At 36.6% G+C, this 22897-nt stretch overlaps 3 protein-coding genes across 5 annotated transcripts in view; all 3 read left to right on the forward strand.

Moving 5' to 3' along the window:
* The first annotated feature begins 43 nt into the window (after positions 1-43).
* Positions 44-3635, forward strand: LOC131792162 (uncharacterized). 3 transcript variants are annotated; one of them, XM_066169673.1, is made up of 6 exons: positions 44-127; positions 202-235; positions 359-410; positions 1202-1275; positions 2470-2639; positions 3165-3635. In XM_066169673.1, exons 1-5 carry the CDS (start codon positions 68-70, stop codon positions 2595-2597), a joined length of 348 nt encoding a protein of 115 aa, XP_066025770.1. In that variant the 5' UTR covers positions 44-67; the 3' UTR covers positions 2598-2639; positions 3165-3635. The 3 variants fall into 3 exon arrangements, with proteins under 3 accessions (XP_066025770.1, XP_058965521.2, XP_058965519.2); XM_059109538.2 differs by lacking the exon at positions 3165-3635 and having other exon boundaries at positions 2470-2711; XM_059109536.2 differs by lacking the exons at positions 2470-2639; positions 3165-3635 and adding an exon at positions 2204-2463.
* Positions 3636-4211: 576 nt separating this feature from the next.
* Positions 4212-8825, forward strand: LOC131792165 (kelch-like protein diablo). The gene is made up of 5 exons (XM_059109541.2): positions 4212-5037; positions 5613-5890; positions 6250-6447; positions 6972-7193; positions 7607-8825. Exons 1-5 carry the CDS (start codon positions 4268-4270, stop codon positions 7861-7863), a joined length of 1725 nt encoding a protein of 574 aa, XP_058965524.2. The 5' UTR covers positions 4212-4267; the 3' UTR covers positions 7864-8825.
* Positions 8826-11032: 2207 nt separating this feature from the next.
* LOC131792113 (protein PALS1) overlaps positions 11033-22897 on the forward strand; it is a 21349-nt gene continuing 9484 nt past the window's right edge. The window contains 16 exon segments of the mRNA XM_059109487.2: positions 11033-11369; positions 11501-11571; positions 11666-11741; positions 14854-14951; positions 15156-15189; positions 15642-15758; positions 17468-17611; positions 18313-18436; positions 18608-18717; positions 18947-19004; positions 19286-19729; positions 20894-21027; positions 21137-21229; positions 21514-21594; positions 22060-22321; positions 22524-22813. Of these exon segments, the coding sequence (XP_058965470.2) occupies positions 11256-11369; positions 11501-11571; positions 11666-11741; positions 14854-14951; positions 15156-15189; positions 15642-15758; positions 17468-17611; positions 18313-18436; positions 18608-18717; positions 18947-19004; positions 19286-19729; positions 20894-21027; positions 21137-21229; positions 21514-21594; positions 22060-22321; positions 22524-22813 (2250 nt within the window). The 5' untranslated portion in view covers positions 11033-11255.

Consider the following 22897-nt stretch of genomic DNA (forward strand, 5'->3'; position numbering starts at 1 on the left):
TGATCATGGTACATCGCCTTTTCGGTTGCATCATTAAGCGTGTGTAGGTTGATGGGAAGGTAGCAAAATGGCGGCGTTATCTGCACGTTGTATTAGATCAATTGCTCGTGTTTCGGTGCAAATATCGGTAAGAAATTCAGATAGTCTGATTTAAAGCAATCAAATAATACACTGGCTGATCTGATTCTTATTTTTTCACAGAAAACAGCTTTGAATGCGAACAACGCGACACAAGGTGACTAGTGCTACGATATTTTTGCTTCCATGGTTGTCAGTTGATGTTATCAACGACTAATTATGTAACAGATCAAAATGATGAGCTTAAATATATAATTCGAACCGTTTCTCTTATTTTTAGCAAGAAGTTTGTCCTCTGCAGTGGGAAAGTCCATTCTTCGAGACTGTGGATTGTAAGTATTTATTGGTGATGTTGTCACGTGTATCTAGGTACTGTTCTTTTGCGATTAACCGTTTAATAAGATTGTTGGATTGATCTGCGTTCTCGAGAAAAACCGTTTTGGTTGATGTTGGTGATCAACCTCTCAATGGGTGGGAAACCAGTTTGAGTCAGTTGTAAAACATGGGAAGTAGGACCTCTGCTGTAGACAAAAAAATGCTTGGCAATTAATGCTTAGTAACTTAGGCTCTTTCCACATACTGGATACTGAAAGTGATTGAATGCAATCCCCTTCCTTTGACAGCTTTGTATTTCCTTACTTGAGCTATGAAGAACCCATGCATCATGTAACCCCTTCATCTTCTAGAAAATTTGCCCTAAACAGAGAAATTTATTTCTCTTTTGGTGGAAATTTAAATTTTATTGTTAGTCAAGATAAGTGTAACATTTTCCTGACTGCTTGAAGAGACAATGCAATCAGAGAAATTAATTTTGCACTGTGGTTTGCCCTCTGATGATATATTTAAGCTTGTACATACACTTGGGGGGTTTGTGTGGGAAAGTTCATGAAAGTAGTTATCCACCACTGTATTTAGCCATTTTTACTAGCACAGATTCCTTAACTCCTTTTGAACATAGCTACAAGACACTCGCTTGTTCATTTTTAATGTGAATGGTTTAAATAAAAAAATTCTTTAAGATTTAATAAAAGCAGAAAATATGAAGTAGTCTGGGTGAATTTTAGAGTCATTTATACTTCAAAAGACCTAAAATTTTTTTGCATATGATTTCTTTCGTTGACAGACTCAAGACAATAGCAAGGGATAATGTAGTTGGAAAACTTGCCAGGAGACACACAAGATTATCAGCAGCAGTTAGTGAGTATATTTTTGCATGTCTTAAATTACTTTAAGATTCAGAAAACCATGAACACTGAAAATTCATTATATTTGGCCAATTGTGCTCTGACCGATCACAGTTAAGTGTCAGACACATGAGTAAACCCCAAACCACAAATTCCTTACAGCTGCTGTTTATGGTTTAGTTTTCTGACACCTGACTGGCTTTTTCCACAAAACGGCATAACCTTTAGTAACTATTTCTTGTGTTCACAGTTTTCTAAGTTTCACAAAAAATTAAAGCCAGCAAAAAAGAAGATTCACACAGAGTTGCACAATACATGGGTTTTAATCTGGACTTAGTGACTGACTTTATTTAAGGCTAGCTTAAAATTGAAAATATATGACAACTTAATCAAAATTGTGTACTGAGTAACTTGATCTAAGGCAAGCTTAAAATTGAAAGTTATGACTACTTTATCAAAATTTATATTCAGGGGCAATCTTGAGAATTATGAAAGAGGTGGTATAAAAATTGTGGTGAGATCACAAATTCACTTGAGAGACTCTTTGTTAATCCTTACTCCCCAAGGATCTCATCATTAGTTTTTTGTTCATCTCTCCTTTCATCTTGTCATTTTTAAGTTCAAATTAGGTATTGAGTGAAAGAGTATCCCAGGAGTTGATTTAATTAATTCCTATTGCCATGTCTGCCCAACATCATATTGATATTGGACGGAGAATTTACTTATTGATCACTGCTCACAGCCACTTTTACCTTTCACTCCTCCCCTCCCCCCTCATTTATATCAATGTCACCTTTGACCTAGTGAGTCAGAGGCCTAAAAATTAGAAGATTTGAATTATTAGGAAACATGCACAGCAATGGGGTCATACAAATTGAAAGGCTATTTTATTATTAATTATTACTTTTTTCTTTCTTTCTCTACCTCTGCCTTTTACTTAGATCAAATATTGTTTACATCTGTTGTGGATATGATGTGTGAAGATGAGGAGGGAAATGGTGATGATGATATCACCATGTCAGAACTTGTTACTGATGAGGATGAAATATTGAAAGTTTCGCGAATGAAGTGCTTTTATGGGCAATGCGTCATATTTTCTGAGCTTAACATATTGAAAAAGTTTTATCATCGCTCCACAATTAGTAGCAGGCTCTGATTTTATCTATGGTTGAAAGACAGTAAGCAACTTTATTTTTGGTTTTTATAGGTTTGGTGATATCAAACCCCCCGGTGATGATAGAAAACTCAGAATCAGATGATGATAGTTTGGAGGCAGTTTGTGGAGACGATGATGAAACATTTTCTTGTTGTGAAGATGCAATACCTGGTCTTTGAACAGTTTGTAATGAGAAAAAATTGGGAAAGTGACTGTATGAGGTTATGTAATGGTTTTATTTCTCTGTTAGATGTCTTTCTTTTTATTAATAAATGGTTTGCTTTAACTTGTAATTCTCGTGTCTATGTACTTTATCCAATCACTTAACCAGCGTAAACTTAGAGTTTAGTGTGTTGCTGAAAGGATCGTCTCAGTCTATGCTTGAACCCCAAGTGTATTTGGTCCGGAATCCTGCACGCTCACCATCACACATGTTTCTAGCTAGACTATGATTAGTCCATACTTTTTTAACGAAGTCCGTAGTGCGAGTCAAAATAGTAATCAGAAAAAAGAAAATTAAAGTTAGCGTGCCGCACGGAACTTCGAGAGTCAGGCGCACTCCCAGAGTTCGCTCTGGACCCTTGCGACGTACTTTGCGGGAGGGACTGCACGTAGTCTAGTTTCTAGCTTCCACACGTATCAGGCTACGTTATCCCAAAACTCATTACGTAATTATCACAATGCATTTAAACGCACAGCGTGGGTTTTATAATGACTAAAACAAACTCGCATCGCATTTTTTCCAGGTTAATCAATGAGAGCGTTGGATCCAGGAAAACATATATGCTTCGATCCTACGCCAACTTGAAAGGAAGAGTGAAAAAAATAATACAAACGGCTTCTTTACGAGCCCTGAGTGTGAAAAACTCAATGAACACAGAAACTACTTTGATTGTTTTGAATGTATAAGTATTGGAATGTTTTCAACATCACGATGGGTAATTATGATAGACGATGTAAGAGGGGGCGAAGTCATTCAGCTTCGGGGCGACATGGCAAGAGGGCGAAGTGATCTGCATTCTTCGCAACAGTTCACGAATGAGTCTTTCGTGAGAGTACCCACTTTTGCTTAATTATATCAACGGCTTACTGATTTATTGAGCTTTCTATTGAAAATAATAACAAAGCCTCTTTATGGTAGAGGGAAAGATTTCGACCTTAACGCCGACTCACTGCTCGAATTTTCACTCTTGTTTAACTTTTTTAATAATTATTGCGTGAAACACCACAGTTGTTAGTAAGCAGAAGATTAACTGAAAAAATTTTGTCGCCAGTTTTCTCCCGCTGTGTGAAGTTGTAATCATTCAACTTATTTTGAAATAATTCCTTGGCTTTTATGACTGATTTTTCAGGTATAACTCCTATAAACAGGTTATTTCGCTTTTCTCGGATCAAATTCAATAAAAACTCATGTGGATCTGGTTTATTGGCTTCGGAAGTTTTTTTTCTTGACCCTTTTAAGGTGCACTTACCGCAAAAAGACTGAATTGTTCAATGGCATCTCAAAGCAACCTATTCTCTCTCTTTATTGACACAGATCTCATCCATGTACGACTTCCAGCGCTCAAGTATCTTTCTTCTTTTTTAATCATTTACTGAATACTGTAATTACCTTTAACTAAGAAACAGTAACATGTAGGTATCCAACCTAAAATATTCAAAGCTCAGGATGATACGAGCTTTGTTAATAAAATGAATTAAATATAAAAACCACCTGCAAGGGGAACTGGTACAAAGCCGACGTAGACTTTATTAACGCGGCTTTACATACAAAAACACTACAAAAATGGATACCTCTGGAGCAGGCTTTATCAACGATCATGGGTATTTGATCAATTTTATCGCCAAAATGAACCAGATGCGAGAAACTGAGGTATTATGTGATGTCGTGCTAATGACAGAGAATGGAAACACAAAGTTCTATGCGCACAGAGCTGTTCTTGCCGCAAGCAGTGAATATTTTTACAAGCTCTACACGGGTACTTCGCTATCAAGGTACCACAGAGAAACAATTCTACAAGGCATAACAGACTCTGTTCTTCAGGTTGTTGTAGATTACATCTACTCTGCTCATGTTGTTCTTACTGAAGTAAACATTGAAGAGATACTTTGCGCTTCTTTTCAGCTCGGATTAGAATCACTAAAACTTGAATGTGAGCAGTTTCTCATTCGTCATATTTCCGTCGAGAACTGCATCAAAATGACGGCTATGGCTCGCGTCTACTCATGCGAGAAACTTCTGCGGGAAGGAAAGCGATTTATGCCAGAAAATTTCTTGGAGATTCAAAACTCAGAGGAATTCTTCAAAATGCCAAAAGAGCAACTGGAAGAAATTATCGCAGACGATGACTTAAACGTGAAAAATGAGGAACAAATTTTCAATTCAATTCGTGCGTGGACAAACTTTGATGTTATTTCAAGGCGTGACTCATTTTCCGACTTATTGAGTCACGTGCGACTGCCTTTCATTGCGCGAACCTTTCTGCTCGGCACGATCGATAAGGATCCGTTGGTCACATCATCTTCGGTTTGTAAAGAAATAGTAGCCGAGGCCTTGTCTTACAAAATGGCTGGCCACAAGGAGAAGAAATTGCTTCAGAATGAGAGAACTAAACGGAGGTAAAATGTGCAGTTAGAGCAATTTTCGAATGATTGTCGAAATTTATCTAGAATTGCATTGGTTTTGCCTAGCTTCTTTCTGTGATTGGTCCAGAAAACTCGTGCCACCCTCTTGACAAATCAGAAGCGAAAGTGAAACCGATCACGACTCTGTCACCCTCGTTTTCCCGCACTTTAAATAGTTTGGTTGGTTTTACAGTAAATTCTCGTTGGCTCTCAAAGATATCTTTCCCTCCTCTGATTGGTTGTTGTTAAGACGCTTAACTGAAAAGTGCTCTAGTCAGAGCTAACTCATGTTGGTCATAAAAATTCACATTCGCCGTAAATTAAGTTTGTGTAGGGGTGGTGACCTACTGGTTAGCGCGCCAGAAATCAGACCGAGAGGTCCTCGAGCGAACCTGGTTGTTGTGTTCTGATCTTAGGCAAGCAACCGCGATGAGATCCGTTAAGAATGGGTCCCAGGTTCGAAAGACTTAGCTTACGTCTAAAAGTTCCCTAATAAACATTTCTTTATGTATTTCATGATGGTCAGTTCAAAATGTCCTTGAAATCCTTTGTCTTTTTGAGAATACCAGGTGGAGGTCTCAGTTGACAGATGTTATCATTCTAGTGGGTGGAGTCATCGAAAATGGCGTCCAAGCTTGCTGTCATTGTTTCAATCCGCTGACCAATAAATGGCACTGCCTGTCTCCAGTGATTGACAGTCGGTTGAACTTTGGCATGGCCAGGTTACATCGCTGGTTGTTTGTCGTGGGTGGTTCCACTTCTGGAGAGAATATGAATGTTCTTTCGACTGTAGAAAGGCTGGACCCAAAGTTCAACACTTGGGAGAAAGTCGCCACACTTACGTCAGGTAAAAGTGGTAAACCGATTTATAGGAAAGGTCTGGGAAGAAAAGTGCTGGCTTTCTTGAGATGCTAGATGCTCTATGAAATTGAATTGAGTTCTGTAGTTAGTCCTATGCTAACTCAAGAGCTGTTATACCCAGGTGAGGAAGAAGAACGTACAGAGAGAAGAAGGATCAAGGGTAGGAAAACTTACACACAAGGATGAAAGCAACAAAGTATGAAAGCAGACAGCATAACCCTAACACACCAATTCTAGCCAAAAGATAGATTCAGAACAGGGATATTTTTCACCGCTGATGACCTCTAAGTTAATTGTCCTAACAACGAATTAGAAATATCCGTTTTTGTTTTGTTTGTTTTCCAGGTCGCTTTAACCACGAGACCGTCGAGCTCGATGGGAAAATCTACGTCGTAGGAGGGGTCCTGGGAAACAGTAATCAGGAGCAAACAATGGAGTGCTATGATCACGTGACTGATTCTTGGTCCTCACTGTCCTCACCCCGTCAGACCCGTTATACACACTGCGCTGTTTCATTGGATGGATATATCTATGTTATTGGAGGTAAAGTTCGGCTCTAAATGATCGATAAAATACTTCTCCCCAAACTGACTAATTCGAGTTTCCTTTCTTGTCGATTATATACCTCTTAATTCTTTGATAGCTTCAGAATAATTTTTGACTTCCCAACATTTTGTTTTAGCATTAAATGTTAAGATTTAGGCAAATTGAAGTGATAATAGACCCTTGAATCATATTAAAAAAAGTTGCAAAGGGATTATCTTTAACATGCCGACTGCAATTCGATCAGTAAAGGTCCAAAGGTCTAGATTCCATTTTAATAAGGCACATAACGCTAAAACCATATGGTAGACTTTTACCCCACGAAAAAAATTATTAGAGATTTTTGAGCAAAAATAAGCATGTTTAAAAGGTTAAAAAAAGAAAATGTTTTGCTATATTGATTGATTAAAGAACAAGTATAACGAACAAAGAAACCGACGAGAGCCTTAGTAGAACACTCTCTTCATTTGATTCCACAATGAACATTCAGCTGTGAAGCTCTTATTATTCTCATTCTCCTAAAGGAATATCCAAAAATAACACAGTCCTGAGAACAGTAGAGAGATATGACCCGCATCAAGCTAAATGGACCCATGTTGCTAATCTAAACACGCCGCGAAGCGGAGCATGCACAGTGGTACTCTCAGGTCGGATCTACGTCATGGGAGGCGGGTCAGATTTTCGCAACATTTTGTGTTCCTGTGAGATTTACGAGCCAAGCAGAAATAAATGGACCTACGGGAAAGGTAAGTGGAGTTTCGTTTCAAATATTTCAGTACTAGAAGTTACCAACTTTCCGTAGGTTAAAACATAAATTCAGCTTATTTGTAACATATCGACGTTCTCGTCACTCGCATGCGTGAGCTCTGGGTATTAAGAGAAACCTAACCATTGTGTTTGCTAATTTAAGCAAAACCCTTGAAACTTGGCTTTCTCGCTGACTGTTTTTCCTATTTCGTATCTTGTAACAGCAATCTGACCAATCTGGATGCTAAATCAGACTTGGCAGACAAACTTTTCAAACATAGAAGAGATTGGAATTTAAAAAGGCGGACATTGCCAGCAAATAAACCGGGAGAAAGCTTTTCAAGTTTGCACCATTTTACGTTATTGAAAAATTAAGGATATTTTAAATAAGACTCTCCATTTCTTAAATTAGACATGAACACCAAGCGTGATCGCGCAGGCGCAGCAGAATTTGGCGGGAAGATCTACGTGTTCGGTGGTTCTTATGGTCACGTGGCAGTGACGTCAGTGGAGTGTTATGATTGGCGGGTAGACCAGTGGAACATCATAACAGAGTTACCTTACCCACGGTACGGGTTTCGCTGCACAAAGACTGTCGTCAGTAGGGACATGATGGCAGAGGTTCCTCCTCTAAAGCCGAAAGAACCTGCCCAGGAAAAGTTGATCTAGAACAGGCGTAGAGCTACGTAAAGATTTTTTTCACCATGCAGCATGGACATTTCTTGAAATTTTAATTCCTAGGATTTTAAGGTTTTTCCTCCATCCGCAAATATAAGCTTCATCAATCTACGCGGTTTTGTGCGCGCTCAAAAGTAATGAGCGGCAAAGTCGCATGTGGGTCAGAATCCACACTCCTGGTGTATCTTTACTTGATATTTTGCATCCCAAACTTCACGCAACTTTGCCGCTAAGATTTATGGCTCGGCCGCTACACACTAAAATCCCACACAAAACCACTAGATAAACAGTCTAAACCTTCCGCAAGAAAAATGAAACTTTTCAAATGCAACACCACCAAAATTTACGGCACGTCCACATATTGGTTCCAATAAAACCCTCCTGGAGGTGGGTTTCTTCCCTGATTAATCATTTAGGATATTCGCATTCTTAACTGAACTTTCGGCGATAAATTTGAGACAAAACTTAAAATTCTCAATATTCAAATGAGACACTGATGCTCACCGGAAGTATAGTATTCATTGAAAACTGCTTTTCCGGTACGGGGTAACGCCCACTTTTAAATTACTATCTATGCAATATAAGTGACGCCTGTGGTTCTGATATCCGCCTATTTGTGAGGTGAGTTCAACATTGCTATATTGCAGTTTTCATCGGCTCTAAGACTTTGAAATGCAAATCATATATTGAACATTGGACGTTTCAAACAACACATAATCACTGAGGATTATTATCCGAGAAATCTAAAACTAGGAATATTCGGACAAAACTTCATCACAAAACAGAAATAGTTAGACGTATTAGCTCTATATTGAACAGGAAATAATCCAAAAAAATTTTGCAACTGAGGAGATTTGAAATGTGATAAAGTTAGATTTCATTTAAAGATAAATAGTAAGCTGTAAAAAGTGATTTAAAAAAAATATGTATAACACTAAACGGCCAACTGCAAGGGATGCCATACATGATGGCCTGTGTTTATTTTATCGATAGAAGCAGCTCACTTACCCTGGTTTGTTGACGCTACTTCACTCAAATTGAATCAATTAAATGAATATTATACAATATAGTAAAGTTCTTTGGTACCTAAAGGGACTGCTCTGTTACCCCTTACCAAGCTTAGTTTCCGGTTCACCATATGATTCACGCCCGGTGATCTGATGGGGTTTCTGGTTCCACTTTTTTACTTGACTGAAAAAGAAAATTTGTTAACCAGCCGGACGCATTGAATAAATTTCATTTCTAGAGAATATCATATATACATACCTAACTATGAGGTTTTACAGTAGTATAGAACCATGGAACAGTAACAAATCGCTGGATACTTTGAGAACGGAGGTCGTGGAGCTGGTCATTCCTTCCATGCTCGTTTTACATGGTCGACTGAAACGACTTCTTATAGATTGATTGAAGTCTTGGAATATTGACGTGATTTGAAATCAAGTTCAATGAGTTATTAATGTTGAAGCAGTTACTCCGTATAATTATTTTATCTAGATTAGTAGTTTTATTGATCTTCAAGTGAAGAGATTCGACGAATGAGTCAAAACTGGAACTCGAGGGGTAAGATTCTAAAGAAACTGTGGAGCTGCGTCGGTGAGAGAGTATAACAAGGTAAACTGATATTACCAACCGAGTTGATAACGTAAATTGACCACCGTAAAGAGCTTCAAAGCTGACGGTTCGGGCGTTAGCCCTTCGTCAGAGCGAAACTGGAACTATTTTTGTTCCCTTGTTATACTAATATATTGTTTTCTTAATCAAAGTATGTTTCTGCTGTGACCTCTCTCTCTTTCTTTAGGCTTAAGTGGTTCTTGTACATGCATCTGCTCAAATCTCAGACCGAAGGTGGAGTGGTCATGATTCAAACAGGAGTTTAATGAACAGAAGAAACATCAGTTTTACCCTGTAATCTGAATCCTGTTTAAGAACCTGTCCTCAGCCTTATCCCTTGGTAGACATTCATAAGATAAAAGACTTATCGTCCTGTTTCGTAAAACAAACTCGGAGGTTTCCAATATGCGGGAGTTTATATTTAAATACTGTACCAAAGGTGGTTAGATCACGCGCTAAGCGTAGTGCTCAACGGGTATGTTGGTTCAGTGTCCTAAACTTGCTCTTGACACCTTGAATCTATCGCAACCATTAACAAATACTCACGTGCCATATCGTGAAGGGCACTTCAGTTGAATCAAAGAGGAAAGAGAACTCTGTAGTGAAACCGGAAAGTTTCCACCATCAATACGTCATTTATTGAGGTAAACGCCCCAGCCCTGTATTGAAGTCACTCTGTCTGAATGAAATGAGGGTGGGCGTTTCGTAGAAAGAGCCGGTTAGAGGACTTTATTTCAATTCCTTCGATAAAGATCCTCGTGTGAAAGAAAAAAAAACAGATTCTGTGTTTATATCCTGTAATCAATTGCAATAATAAAAAACAGGGATTTAAGGTAAATATGCTTTTTTTAGGGCTTCTCAGGTTGTATTTTTAGGGTTTCATAAGGTCGTAGGTTTTTTTCTGATCGATATCATTCCTTATGTTGTATTAATCTTGAGTTTGATCGCAATTCAAACATATTGAATTCCTGTCAAAATTATTAAAAAAAAAATGATTTAATTGAGTTACAGCGTGTGACATGATTAGAATACCATGTTAGAAATGTGGTTTTCAGCTTTTTCTGGTCGGTGCAACAGGTATCTTTATAAATACTTATCTACTAAACATAAAGTTATTTTGTTTGCAAGTTTTGTTTGAAATACTGAAGGAGTTAAAAACATTAACAGCTCAAACAAAAACACCAGCTAAGGCTTTGTAATGTCTCGCTATTTAAGTCAAAGGCGATGTAAAATATTATTTCCAACAACAAAAGTGTGCTTGATGACTAAGAGAGCTTGTGGGGAAAGTTATATTGAACAGTGGAAATTTCAAGACATTATGAAATTGATTTCTTAAATAAATCACAGTTTGGAGGAATAATAAATAAAAAAAGATATATTCTGACAAAGGATCCCAAGATAATTTGTTTTAATAGGTATTCAAATCGAAGTGATAGCAGACTCAGCAAGTGACATGCAAGTTTAGGCCAAAATTATGCAAGTTCTTATGTAAACAGTTTGTACTTTTTGGTATTGTTTGTCAACCAATCATCGTCCGTATCGCAAATTCCTCAATGGCTGCCATAGTCGGCCACTGATGCGGAGTGAATGCAAAATATTCGATCTATGTCACAGCTTCATCTACAACAGTAGTGATAACAAATGTAGCGAGGGTATGTACAACAGTCTGCAGTGGTTTAAATTCCCTTAAAGCTCAAAGTTCAAGCTTTTCGGTGAAAGAAAGGGCCTTTTGTTAAGAGAATATGTGACCCGTGTCGTCCATCATTGACATGGTTCATAAAAACGCTTATGCTACAAACCCTGATAGCGGAGTCGAACTGGAGGGTTTTGATTCCTCGTTGAAATCGGATACGGCTCGACAGATCACTCAACAATGGATTGAGGTGAGATCCACAGACATTTAGTGTCATTTTACAACAACCCCTGTGAAGCTTTTGCGTGCTTGTCCATGGACAGACGGTAGTAGACATTAGCAACCGGTTTGATTAACTTTGGTGTCTTTAATGGTATCTAGGAGGCTACAGGACGTCAATTTCATTCGTCACGATTCATAGAATCTCTGCAAGACGGCGTTCTACTGTGCTAGTAAGTTTTTATAAGGACATGTTGGCTTGAGGCCCAGGATAAGCTTACCACTGCATACCACTGAGCTCATCGTATATTTGTTCTCGATCTGCAGTCTTGTGAAGCGAATACAACCAGATTCGTCGATAATTCAAGATGTGAACGAAAATCCAACCCCTCAGGAATCTCAGGTATTGTAAGAAACTTCTGTCTGACTCTTTGTAGTTCTTTCTGTGTCGGTGAATTGCACTTCGAACGCTCGACGTTCCTTTAATGTCGTAGAGGATACGGCTAGTAAGCACTCGAATATAATTGTTTTAAGTTTAGTGTTTTGCGGTTCCTTGCTGTTATGATGAGGAAAACGGTTTATTCCTAATTAATGTTAACAATTGGATGGTACAAGGCTAATCGAAAATTTGAAGCTTTCACTCGTTTCTCCAAGTCATGCCTCAAGTTGTGTATATAACTAATGAAAACATTCGTGACAATCGGTCTGCTTAGCAATATGGTGGAAGGGAGATATGGACCGTACGTTTTACTGGATAATGGAGTAAATTTTCATCTTAAGTGTAAATTATGCTTCCCACGAATTTTTTTGAAACCTTAGTTGTTGCAAAGGTCACCAACAACACTACATGGTGCGAAAATTTGCTTGTTGCGACCGGAAACTAGTTCATATCATCGCCGCCATTGTTGTGGATACGTTTAGTTAGTCATCGTACAAAAACGCCAACAGGAAACGTGATTGTTTCAAAATGAAGTTAATTTCAAGTGAATCTGAAACAGTATTGTCTGGATAGGTTACATTTAAAGACTCGGTCTCAAATATTCGGAGAATAATCCGCTCCTGTAGTGTAATTCTTCGCTTTTGTGAAAATCACACAACGTCTTTGATACGCCATTCTTTAGCATGATAATTTGCATTTGTTGACAGAATCCAATGTCTCAAGACGATGATTTCATTCAATCAATCAATGTTTTATTGAGCCACGATATTTCGAAGGGCTCCTGGGTGCAATATTATAGAGTATGAAAATTATTATTGTCACGATCAATTGTTCTAGAAATACACATGTTTCTGTACATTCCATACTTATTTTCGAATCGGCAGCAGCTGTAGGTGTGAATGAGTAATTGCCAAGTTTCGTGACCAGCTTTGAGTTTAATCACCTAAATCCCAAAATATGTTGTTTTGGCCAGCTTTTGGTCAGCTAAGTGCATATTTCTCACACCATCATTGAGATGCTTTATCATGCTATCAGATAAACATTTCAACCTGAAATTTTTATTTTAGAAAATTTTTAATTTCTAATTGTTAAATTTGTTACGAGACAAAGTTATTTTCCTCACTTTTTCTAATGTAATATTGTTGAACAGAAAATCTTTATTACATGGCTATTTCAGTTTAATTACATCACAAATATTCGTTCTTGCTACAATATTGAGCCAAATAAAGGAATGATAGGAAATTTGAACAAGTTAAATAATTTAAGTTTAGTGACAAAAATTGTGCGAAATTTCTATCAAGATTGAGTGTATGAGTGTTAAGTAAAAAAAAATGTGACACTAAAAATCCAATTGGGACAGAAAGTATTAAAACCTAGACAAGTTTTGGGATACTATTTATTGTGTAAACCAAGAAACTTACTTTTGAGCCAGTTTTATAACTAGCTTCTATCATTCACTGTTTGTATTCCTAACATAAACACAGTCTTAATGACATCAGGGGTGTCATTGTCTGCAGTTAAACCATTTTAAATGTGTGTTTGATGGTCTTTAACATCTTATTATCAGCCAGTTTAGTCAAGTGATGTAATGAAGTGAAAGCCCCTAGAAACAGACACAGTAGAGCATTGGTGTAAATTAAGACCATTGATAAAATTATTATTGAAATGTTCAAGCTGGTGTAGACAATACCCAATTGATACACAACTTATCTAAGTAAAATATGAGAATGTCTTCATGTAAGATAATTGACTAGATTAGACTTAAACTTAATTCACACATTAATCAATTGTTGCAATTTTAGAGTTCATCTTTGATAATTTTCATGTAACTAATGTTAGTTGGTGTTTGTCCTGTTTTGAAATGAATATTTAGAGATATGAGTACTGCTGAATTTTTTTTTTTTTATAATTATGTAATGTCAAATTTAAACAGCTTTGGATTTACAATTTGACTGTATGTCAACAAAAAGAAAAATGTAGTGTATAATGGTGCTGGAACTTTAGAATCCTGTATTCTTGGAGTGAAGGGCAACTCTTTGACTGCATGTTGCAATTCTTTTTCTGGCAGTGAAATTTTTCTCAGTGAAATAATTTATACTCAAGTGATCAGATGGATTTTTAACAGCCGTGATTGACCCAAAACAATTGACTCCATTATCAACAAAGACTTGAGAGGGTCCAAGTAAAAGTGTACTAGTTGCACAGGTGGCTTGGAAATGATTATGTGTAATTTACCGTGTTTTGTCAAAACAACAAAAAATTGAGAATCATGTTTAAATGGCCTAATGCTGGTTGGCAATTAATCCTTTGTATCTGATGCGGCCTTCCTTTCATGATCTAATTGAACTGAAGAAAGTGTGAAGTACATTTAGTTGTGTTATTGTGAGAGTTTATTTTCCAAATCATCATTACTAACAGTTTTTGCTTACCTCCCTGAGCTCTTTTAAATCAGGGTGATGTCAGTGATACGTCAGATGTTTGCTGTTTATTCAGAATGTTTTAACAAAATTATTGTATATACATACATATAGTATGCACACTTACCTTGTAGGGTTCATTTCTTGGGATCAGCTTTAGAGTAATATTTGAGTTAAGACTTAGTCATAGTCTAAAAGCTGTCTGAGACCCTAAAGGTGAAAATAAAAATGGAACTGACAATATTAAACTAAGCAGATTTAAGTTTGGTATAGGATGTAATTAGATTTCATAACAATTAACGGTTGGTTCAATGGCTAGGACCCTGTCAAAATAGTCTCAGCTGTGACCCCATTTCCTGGTGACACATGTAAGAATTCTGTTTTAAAAAAAGTCACGCAATCATAGATGAAGCCTAAAGAAACAAGGAAGCTAACAAGAGGTGTGAAGAAGATTCAGACAGATTTGATTAAGTTAAACTTAGAGATACAGCCCGAATTTTTCCATGTTGTCTCATAAATATCATCCAAATTTGATGCCGTGAAATAATCCATGTTTGTGAACCATTTGTGATGTGACATTTTGAGCTTTGTAGATGATAAAAATGAGTTTATTACATACCAATAGTTAACTAATGATTTATTGTTGACATTTTTTGCAGATAAACCTAAAAAAGTTCTTGCGTGTTTGTTCTGATCTTGGTCTGAGTGCTTGGCAACTTTTCGATCCTCAGGATTTAGAAGCAGGAGATAATGTGATGTAATTATCTTTGACAATTCATTGAATTATTCTCAGCTAATAACACATTAAATGTATGGCAGTATCAGTGAATCAAAATTACAAGCAGCAACTGCTTTGGATTCAGTTTGTACAGCTGAGCATTACTTTTTAGTGTGGCAGGCTATCTTTTTAAAGATCCATATTTTTTAATTCATTTGATTTACTTTGATTTGTTATGTTTAGCAACTACAAATCAGAAGATGAAGTTGTTCAAAAGGTAATGGATAAAATTATCATGTTTTATTTAGTCTTTTTTTAAAGCTTGATATAAATAATTACTGTATTAATTTTGTTTTTCTCATGGACCTTCCAAGAAAATCAAGTTAAGGTGTTACTATAAGAAGTATTAGCATTATTATATTCACTATGTAAACATATTGATAGAGGTTTACAAGGTAAACCAAGGGCTGGGAAGTTTACAAAGACAATCAACAGACAGAGAAACTTTTTTTAGTGAGAAAATATGTTACATGTGGTCTTGGTAACTCGAGTGCCTCAAATATAATTTACCTACAAGGTGAATGTAATCTGATTAGAAGTTAATCAGGATAAATAAACTTATGGCTTATGAACTTATTATTTTAGTTTTTCTTGGCCAGGATGTGACTATTAGCCTGGTTTTCTGTGTTTATTTCCCCTAAAAAATAAGAAAAATATGTTCATTGTCAGGTTGTGAGCACTTTATACTGGCTTGGGTGCACTATTCAAAGCATGTCTTACTACAGAGGACCTAAACTTGATGTTAGCAATTTTCAAAGGGAAAGTGATGGTACCATAACAGTAAAGGTATGTGACTCCATAAACAGAGAAAAACTAATGAATTATAAACAAGTTTTTTGTGGCTTAATTGTTCTCAAGATGTTGAATGGAGGAAGGGATTACTGAACAAATTATATGGCATAAGTAAAGCAAATTGCAATGAAATGAGAGTACCATTTCTTAGTTATTTGTTATTGAATTATTTTTTTAAGGGGGTGTCTATTACTTGTAGCTCTTAGGTGACAACTTAAAGTCAACCACAAGTTTACCATGTATAAAAATATGTTATCTATTTAGATTCTGTAGATTCCATCATGCACTGCTACTTTTGATAATATCAAAATCAGATAGATGCCGTGATAGTGCGCTCAGAAGATATTATTTGAAGTGAACTGCGGTGGGTTTATCATCAACTGAAATGCTGGGCCAGTTGTTAAGTAAAGTTCTGTCCATTAATTGTTTGTGACTCTTGTCAACTTTCACATTTTATGTCAGTTGGTAACCCCTTGTGCCTGAGGGTTCATTTTAATGAATTCTGCCATATTGGAGCCTAGTTCATGAAAGCCTCGTTCATGAAAGTAATTTCCCACTCAGTTTGCTAGTGGCTTAATTCTGTTGTAGAGCTCATTAGTTCAATCTTAGGGTTCTTATTTACAGAGCAGCATTCATTGTCCAAGATCTTTTGGAATGCTTGATCAATGTTTACTCATATTTTGTATTAATAACAAAGGACAGCTGAGTGAAATAGACATGGAAGAATTTTTGTACACAAGTATTTACAATATGCAAGTGCCATTTGATGGTTTGCCCAGTGATGTTGGCTGCAACTACTGGTCTTTATCTCACATTCCTTCTTATGTTAGATTACTCAGCCCTCTAAGAGCTCAGTACTTGCATTTGTTATGGCTCTTTTGTTTCTTTCATATTTGATTAAAGAATGCCTTCATTAAGAAATGCTTGCCTAACAGAGCAGAAAGCTTAAACTAAATTATATTATGCATCCATTCTCAATTGTTCAAGACTGACTTGTGGTTTATAAACAAATTCAACCACATAACCAGTACTCTTGTTTTAACATGTGACAATATTTACAATCATAAGTCTCTCTGTGTAACCAATATTTTGCAGTAAGCTTTACAACATTACTTTCAATGTGTAAATAAATTTCTGACTTCTGTGTTGTACCATATAAGCATGTATACATTACTGATCATGTGGAACAGTGAAAAAAAAATTGATGCTTTTTAAGACCAGGTTTATAAGTGAATTGAACACTACAAATGGTTAGGCAGAGTGATATTGTTTTTCTGATGCCCTCTTCTGTAAAGTTTTGTGTCTCTAGTTGAATTCTGAATTTTAACTGCTGAAAAAGTATATTTCTTTCTTCCAAATCTAGATTACAGTTTGTGGTTGTTGCCATAGATGGCCCAATTTAGTTTTTTTGGGGGAAGCTTCTGCTGGTGCATAAAAACGCAGTTAAAAACTACCCGTTATCATTGTTCAGTATGTACATGAGATAAAATGACTCATACGGGCAGACAATCAGAAAACACTGAGATCAATTTAATGAAATGTAAAAGTCTCATTGTCAGTTATGTGTTATGATTAATCTGATATGCTTTTTGTTTTGTTTTTGTTTTTGTTTGTGGGTTTTTTAAAATTTTATTTTTGTTTGTTAATTTTGTAATTTTCTGTTTTGTGTTTTTCTGACAAAGTTCTTTTCTTTGTTTCAACAGCCAACTGCCAGGGTCCCTGCTAATAATTATTCCCACAGAAGAATGGAAGACAGACCTCACATGAATGGAGGATTAAGACAGGAAAACTCAATACCAATGCACCTTACTAATGGTTATGCTGATAATAATAATACAATGGCCAATGTAAGTGTGACTAAAACATTATTGCATGGTATGGCCTGAGGCATCTAACCAGTGAAGTATAGCCATTAGCTATCACAGGGATGGAGCCACCAGCCAGAGTTACCTTATTGTTAACCCTCAGAGTGACTAGTATCTACTTTTCCGTCACAGTATCACCTCTGAATCAAACATTTTGGTCACAAGGATAAAGGAAATGTTCATGTACTAAAGAAGCTCTTGATTGTTAAACATATTTTTTTGGTCAACACCTAAGGAAATGTGTAGAGAACAGTATGGAAAATATGTGTCTTGACGTTAGGGTGTAAAGGGCTAAGTACTTTGTTCAGTTTCTCTCCATCCTTGAATAATAAGGGTGACTCATCTTATAAGCTTGAAGGCCCATTCTCCTCGCAGGAATTGATTGGGAGTACTGCAGAATGGTATGCTGGTGTATAGCAGAGTTACCCCTCAGAATTTGTGAGGTTTTCCTGAGAGTTTTCATGTACCCATGTATACTCTTAGGTCATGAGAGGTACATGTACTGGGAAAGTCAAGTATAATTGTCAGAATGGATATAAAAAAGAATGTTTATTATGGTCAGAGAGTAGAACTTGAATCCAGGTCTTGAGGAGAAAAAGGGCTGGTATTGGTTAACATGTATAAATTGTTATATAATTCTAATAAAAGGCTGACATTTTGTGTCTCTACTTTGATCTGCACAGGGAGATGATGCTGTGGAGTTTGCTGTTAATGTCAGAATACTTGGTGATGAAAAACGATTTGGCTTCTCTGTTATGGGAGGAGTAGATGAGGGATTTCCACCAAGAATTGATGAAATCTCCAAAGGTAAACTGACTTCATGACATGATGTAACATTTGTACCTCTTGTTTAAGTTTTATTTAATTTTCCATGGTATAAAGTTATAACTGAAGTGAAGAATGAATTGCTCTGTGTTATCATGAATGTTGCTCAGGTTGGGTTTAATACTAATAAATATTTGTTTATATTTTTAATAGATTCTCCTGCTGCAAAAACTGGTCTTCTGGTTGATGATGAGATCTTGGAAGTGAATGGAGAGCCTGTAACCAACCTTAGCCACACAGAAGTCATTTTAAGTATTCACAAAGTATGTCTTTAAGTTTATACAAAAATAATTTTAAAATCATTTATTTTGATACTTCAATAGAATTGATGGAATCCCAGTTAATGTTAAAAAGTTCAAAATGTTTTTAGCAAAGCACATTTAAAGGGTTAAAACTTCCTCTTTCAGTTTGCTGTTTTCTTTTGGAAATCAAGTGGTTATGAAGCTTGTGTCATGCATGATGTAATTGGATCTTTTTTCATTTTATATTTAGTGTCTTAGAAACAGGGTCATTGCACTGAAAGTAAGGAGAGGACGAAGATCTTTTCAAGGTTAGTAAATAAATGTTTTGAAGAGGGTCATGGATCTGTTGTTAACTTATTTGTCAGAAAATGAATGGACTTAGAGTTTATTTATGTTTTTAGAAAGAATAGCTTTACTTGATTATCTACAACAATTTAATTGTAACTGATCAGAATCAGAGATATCAGTGTTTCAGATTAGAGCAAAACCAATTGAGAAAAGTAGTAATGCGTAAAAACATAATTTAAATACTTGTGTCTTCAGTGGCTTCCTAGATTGAATCAATGTTTAATACCTGTTGCACATTTAGGGCTAAACAATGGTATAGATGTTTATGATGGAATAAATGGCAACTACAATGGGCAAGTGGATACAGGCACAAGAGATAAACTTCAGCAAATCATGAGAGAGCATGAGAGTGATCCACAATTCCAATATTACAACTCTGATGCTGAATCAGAAGGATCACACAACAGTGATAAATTTTATAGAAATGGAGACATTGGTGTTGTCTCACCAACTGACCCTGGGTGGAATAAAGATGTTGGCAATAAAAGTTTTGGAATATCAGGGAAAAACTTAGCTCAGTCAAACTTACAGAAACACAAGTCACTCTCAACACCACTCATTGATTTGACAAAGCTGGATGCTATAGAGGCAGCTGTTGATGTGGATGATGATGATGATGATGATGATGATACATGGGCTCTGCATAATCAAGCTTATGATAGCGACAATGAAAAAGATCATCCAGGTAGGAGCCTATCCCTCATTAAAACATAAACAACTGAAAGCATACACTATGATTGGTCAATGCAGTGTCTACTTTTGCCCATGGGTGTACACTGCAGATGTGACATCTGACACTTTCATGATGGAACATTTGTACTGATTGTCTATAGATACAAAACTGAGAAAGAATTTTTTTCATGAATTTCAGTAAATGTGATCACAATTACTTTAATAAGTAGTAGAGCTGCACAATGACTAGTTTTTGCCCACTTGTTTTGTCTGGTCATGTAAGACTACACAAACAGGTTTAGTTCAACTAAAGGGAACTCTTTTCCTATAATGTATCAATGTTATATTATGAAACAAATGGCAAACACCACAGCATACACTATTGAGTTATAGATACACACAGGAGGTTTGCTAGGCACTCAAGAAGCTGGAGTCTTGCTTGACTATTACCTCAAGTGACTCTTACATTTCTCTTGTGCTCAGCAACCTGAAAGAAGTGTCACTTATGTTATGATGTTTAATAGCAATAGGCCCTAGTGGATTTCACTTGGGTCTGTAACCACTTAGGTAATAAACAAAATTAGTTGAACTTAAAGCAAGTCAGTATAGCCCCATCTAGCGGACTTATTTTTCTTTCCTATTGTCCATTTACTGAAAAATGTAATGATATGGTGCAGAGAAGTTGCACCTAACATGCATTTGTTTATAAATGTTTTCAATAAGCTTTGAATAAACAGTGAAGAAGACCACTTCTTTTTCCTTCTGTGTGATCAATCCTCAGTTTTTAGAAAATAAACACTCAATAGTTATACAGAAATGAAAAAAGGGGGTAAGTTTCCGCTAAAGAAACTGTGGTGTTGCGTTGGTGAGATATTATAACAAGGTAATTTAGTATTATCAGCTGAGTTGGTAACGTCAATTGGCCGCTGTTAAGAGTTCCAAAGCTATACAACTTGAGATTTTCAAACTTTAAAACTTAAGCTTTATATCTCTTAACAATGGCCAATTTATGTTATCAGCTCAGTTGATAATACAAAATTACCTTGTTATTTAGGATGGTTTTTGTCAATTTAATTGGCAGAAACATAATCTATTTACTAACAAGGATTTAATACATTCTAGTCATGGCAAAGTTTGTTTTCTACTTTAGAATAACTGTTGTTGTTTTGTTTACAAGGAGCAGCAGAGAAAGAACTGTTTTTCCCAGGCATCAGTGAACTAAAATCAAAGCTGCAAAGTGGTAACGACAGAGAAGGAATTTCGTTTTTGGAAAACCTCTTGGAGCAGAAAGATTTTCAAGATGCTACAAAAGTGAGTACGGATTTGATAACTGCTTCAATACGTGATCAAGAAGAATAATAAGTTAGGGATGTAACCAGTGTCTCTTGCTTAATTCTGTATTTTTTCCGGTTGGTTTTAGGTTTACACTAAAATGATTGAACTTGAAAGATCTGGACGAGGACCGAGTGCAGTCAGACCTGTTGCTACAAATTCACAACATCTCTCTTCTCAGGTGATTTAATCGTTACTTCCCAATACTGCTACCTTGAAGCTAGCTATGAGAATTTTAAGGTCAATCAAAACATCACTTTGGCATAATTATTATTCTTAAACTTAGCCTGAGAAGGCCTTTGTTACATCAAAACTTATTTCTTTTGCATTGTTGTTTCTATTAGTGTTTTTGTATTGTTTCGTTGTTTGTCTGTTTGCTTTAGGGATCCAAACATTTATGTAGGTTCCTTAAATAAAGACAAAATAATTTCAGTTTTAAAGTGCGCATTCTGTTGAATATTTCAGTTGAAACATTCCCTCGAGGCAGCCAGACATTCAAGAGATGCAGATGAATTGGTACAAATCTTAGAGATGCCAAACTTTCAGGTAAATTAAAGTTTTTTCGGGGTGACCAATTAAGTGTTGGAGTATTTTCATCCGCTGACTTTAAATCTTAGGCCATGATCAAATGTCGAACCTTTCATGTCGAATGTCGAAGTGATTTAAAATGAAACACAATCCATGTTCTATTGTGGAAAATTCAACGTTTCTCTTGGTTTGTGCCCTGTCAGGCAAATTCTGTGATTAGTTGCATTTCGATTGAGTGTTCTATAACCAAATCTAAAGTTACCCCAGCGGCCAACAACAACAAACTTTATATAAAATGTCACAAGAAACCCGACATCAGTAAAAACAACTAAACTGCGACTGAATCGCCATTGGGTTATTTTTTTGCCTCTGATCAGTTGAGAAGATGGTACGAGTATCTATACCAATCGTAGAGCTTAGAAGGCAAATGTAGCGTGTCTCCGGGTTACTTTTGACAGTAATCTGAAAATTGCGCCATTTCAGGGTCTTCTGATGGCGCATGATAGACTCGCTTTCAGAGAAGCTTTGCCGAGCGAGGAAGAAGAACAGGAAGTGGATGCACCCGAATCCCAAGATCAGCAAGAACCGCAGCAACCTACGGATGAATTCTCTCATGTGGAAGACGACAATGTGAAGATTGTGAGAATAGACAAAGCAACTGAACCACTTGGAGCTACTGTAAAGAATGAAAATGGCACCGTGATGATAGGTAGAATTGTCAAAGGAGGTGCAGCAGATAAGTGTGGTAAGAATCATCTTTGTTATCTTCTCTCTTACAAAACGGTTTCAACCTTGCTGATGCTAGCGGTGTTCAGAACACTTGTCGCATTTAAGTCTAGTTATGGCCTACCTCACTTAGGAGTCCCCTTTAGCTAAGGGGAAAGGTAACGAAGAGCTACAGTGCGTCTTTCTCTTTTCCTCTTTTAAACATGCTGTTTGGTTCCTAGGTCTTCTTCAAGAGGGCGATGAAGTCCTTGAAATAAATGGAGTAAACATGAGAGGGAAAACTGTAACAGAGGTTTGTGAACTGCTGGCGGACATGAACGGGACGTTAACATTTGTTCTAAATCCAGCCAATCGATCCCGCGTCCCACCTGATAGAGAAGTTCACGTGCGCGCGCACTTCGACTACCATCCTTACGAAGACGAGTTGATACCGTGCAAGGAACTGGGACTAGCATTCAGAAAAAGAGACATTCTGCATGTTGTCAATCAAGAAGATCCTAACTGGTGGCAGGTCAGTGGTGAATGTTGTCCCAAACTGTTACCCACAACCCGAAATTATCTACCAATTTGTTATCGAGTTCGTTAGTAAAACATT

This window comes from Pocillopora verrucosa, chromosome 7 (genome assembly GCF_036669915.1).
Source record: "Pocillopora verrucosa isolate sample1 chromosome 7, ASM3666991v2, whole genome shotgun sequence".
NCBI classification, from domain to species: Eukaryota; Metazoa; Cnidaria; class Anthozoa; order Scleractinia; family Pocilloporidae; genus Pocillopora; species Pocillopora verrucosa.

What these genes read in the sequence shown, in the direction of transcription:
- LOC131792165 (XM_059109541.2), top strand. Translation starts at nt 4,268, where the DNA reads ATGAACCAGATGCGAGAAACTGAGGTATTATGTGATGTCGTGCTAATG. An exon ending in AATGAGAGAACTAAACGGAG is followed by an intron (nt 5,038 to 5,612) that starts GTAAAATGTGCA and finishes TGAGAATACCAG; the next exon opens with GTGGAGGTCTCAGTTGACAG. An exon ending in AGTCGCCACACTTACGTCAG is followed by an intron (nt 5,891 to 6,249) that starts GTAAAAGTGGTA and finishes TTTGTTTTCCAG; the next exon opens with GTCGCTTTAACCACGAGACC.
- LOC131792162 (XM_059109536.2), top strand. Translation starts at nt 68, where the DNA reads ATGGCGGCGTTATCTGCACGTTGTATTAGATCAATTGCTCGTGTTTCG. An exon ending in ATTCTTCGAGACTGTGGATT is followed by an intron (nt 411 to 1,201) that starts GTAAGTATTTAT and finishes TTTCGTTGACAG; the next exon opens with ACTCAAGACAATAGCAAGGG. An exon ending in AAGATTATCAGCAGCAGTTA is followed by an intron (nt 1,276 to 2,203) that starts GTGAGTATATTT and finishes CCTTTTACTTAG; the next exon opens with ATCAAATATTGTTTACATCT.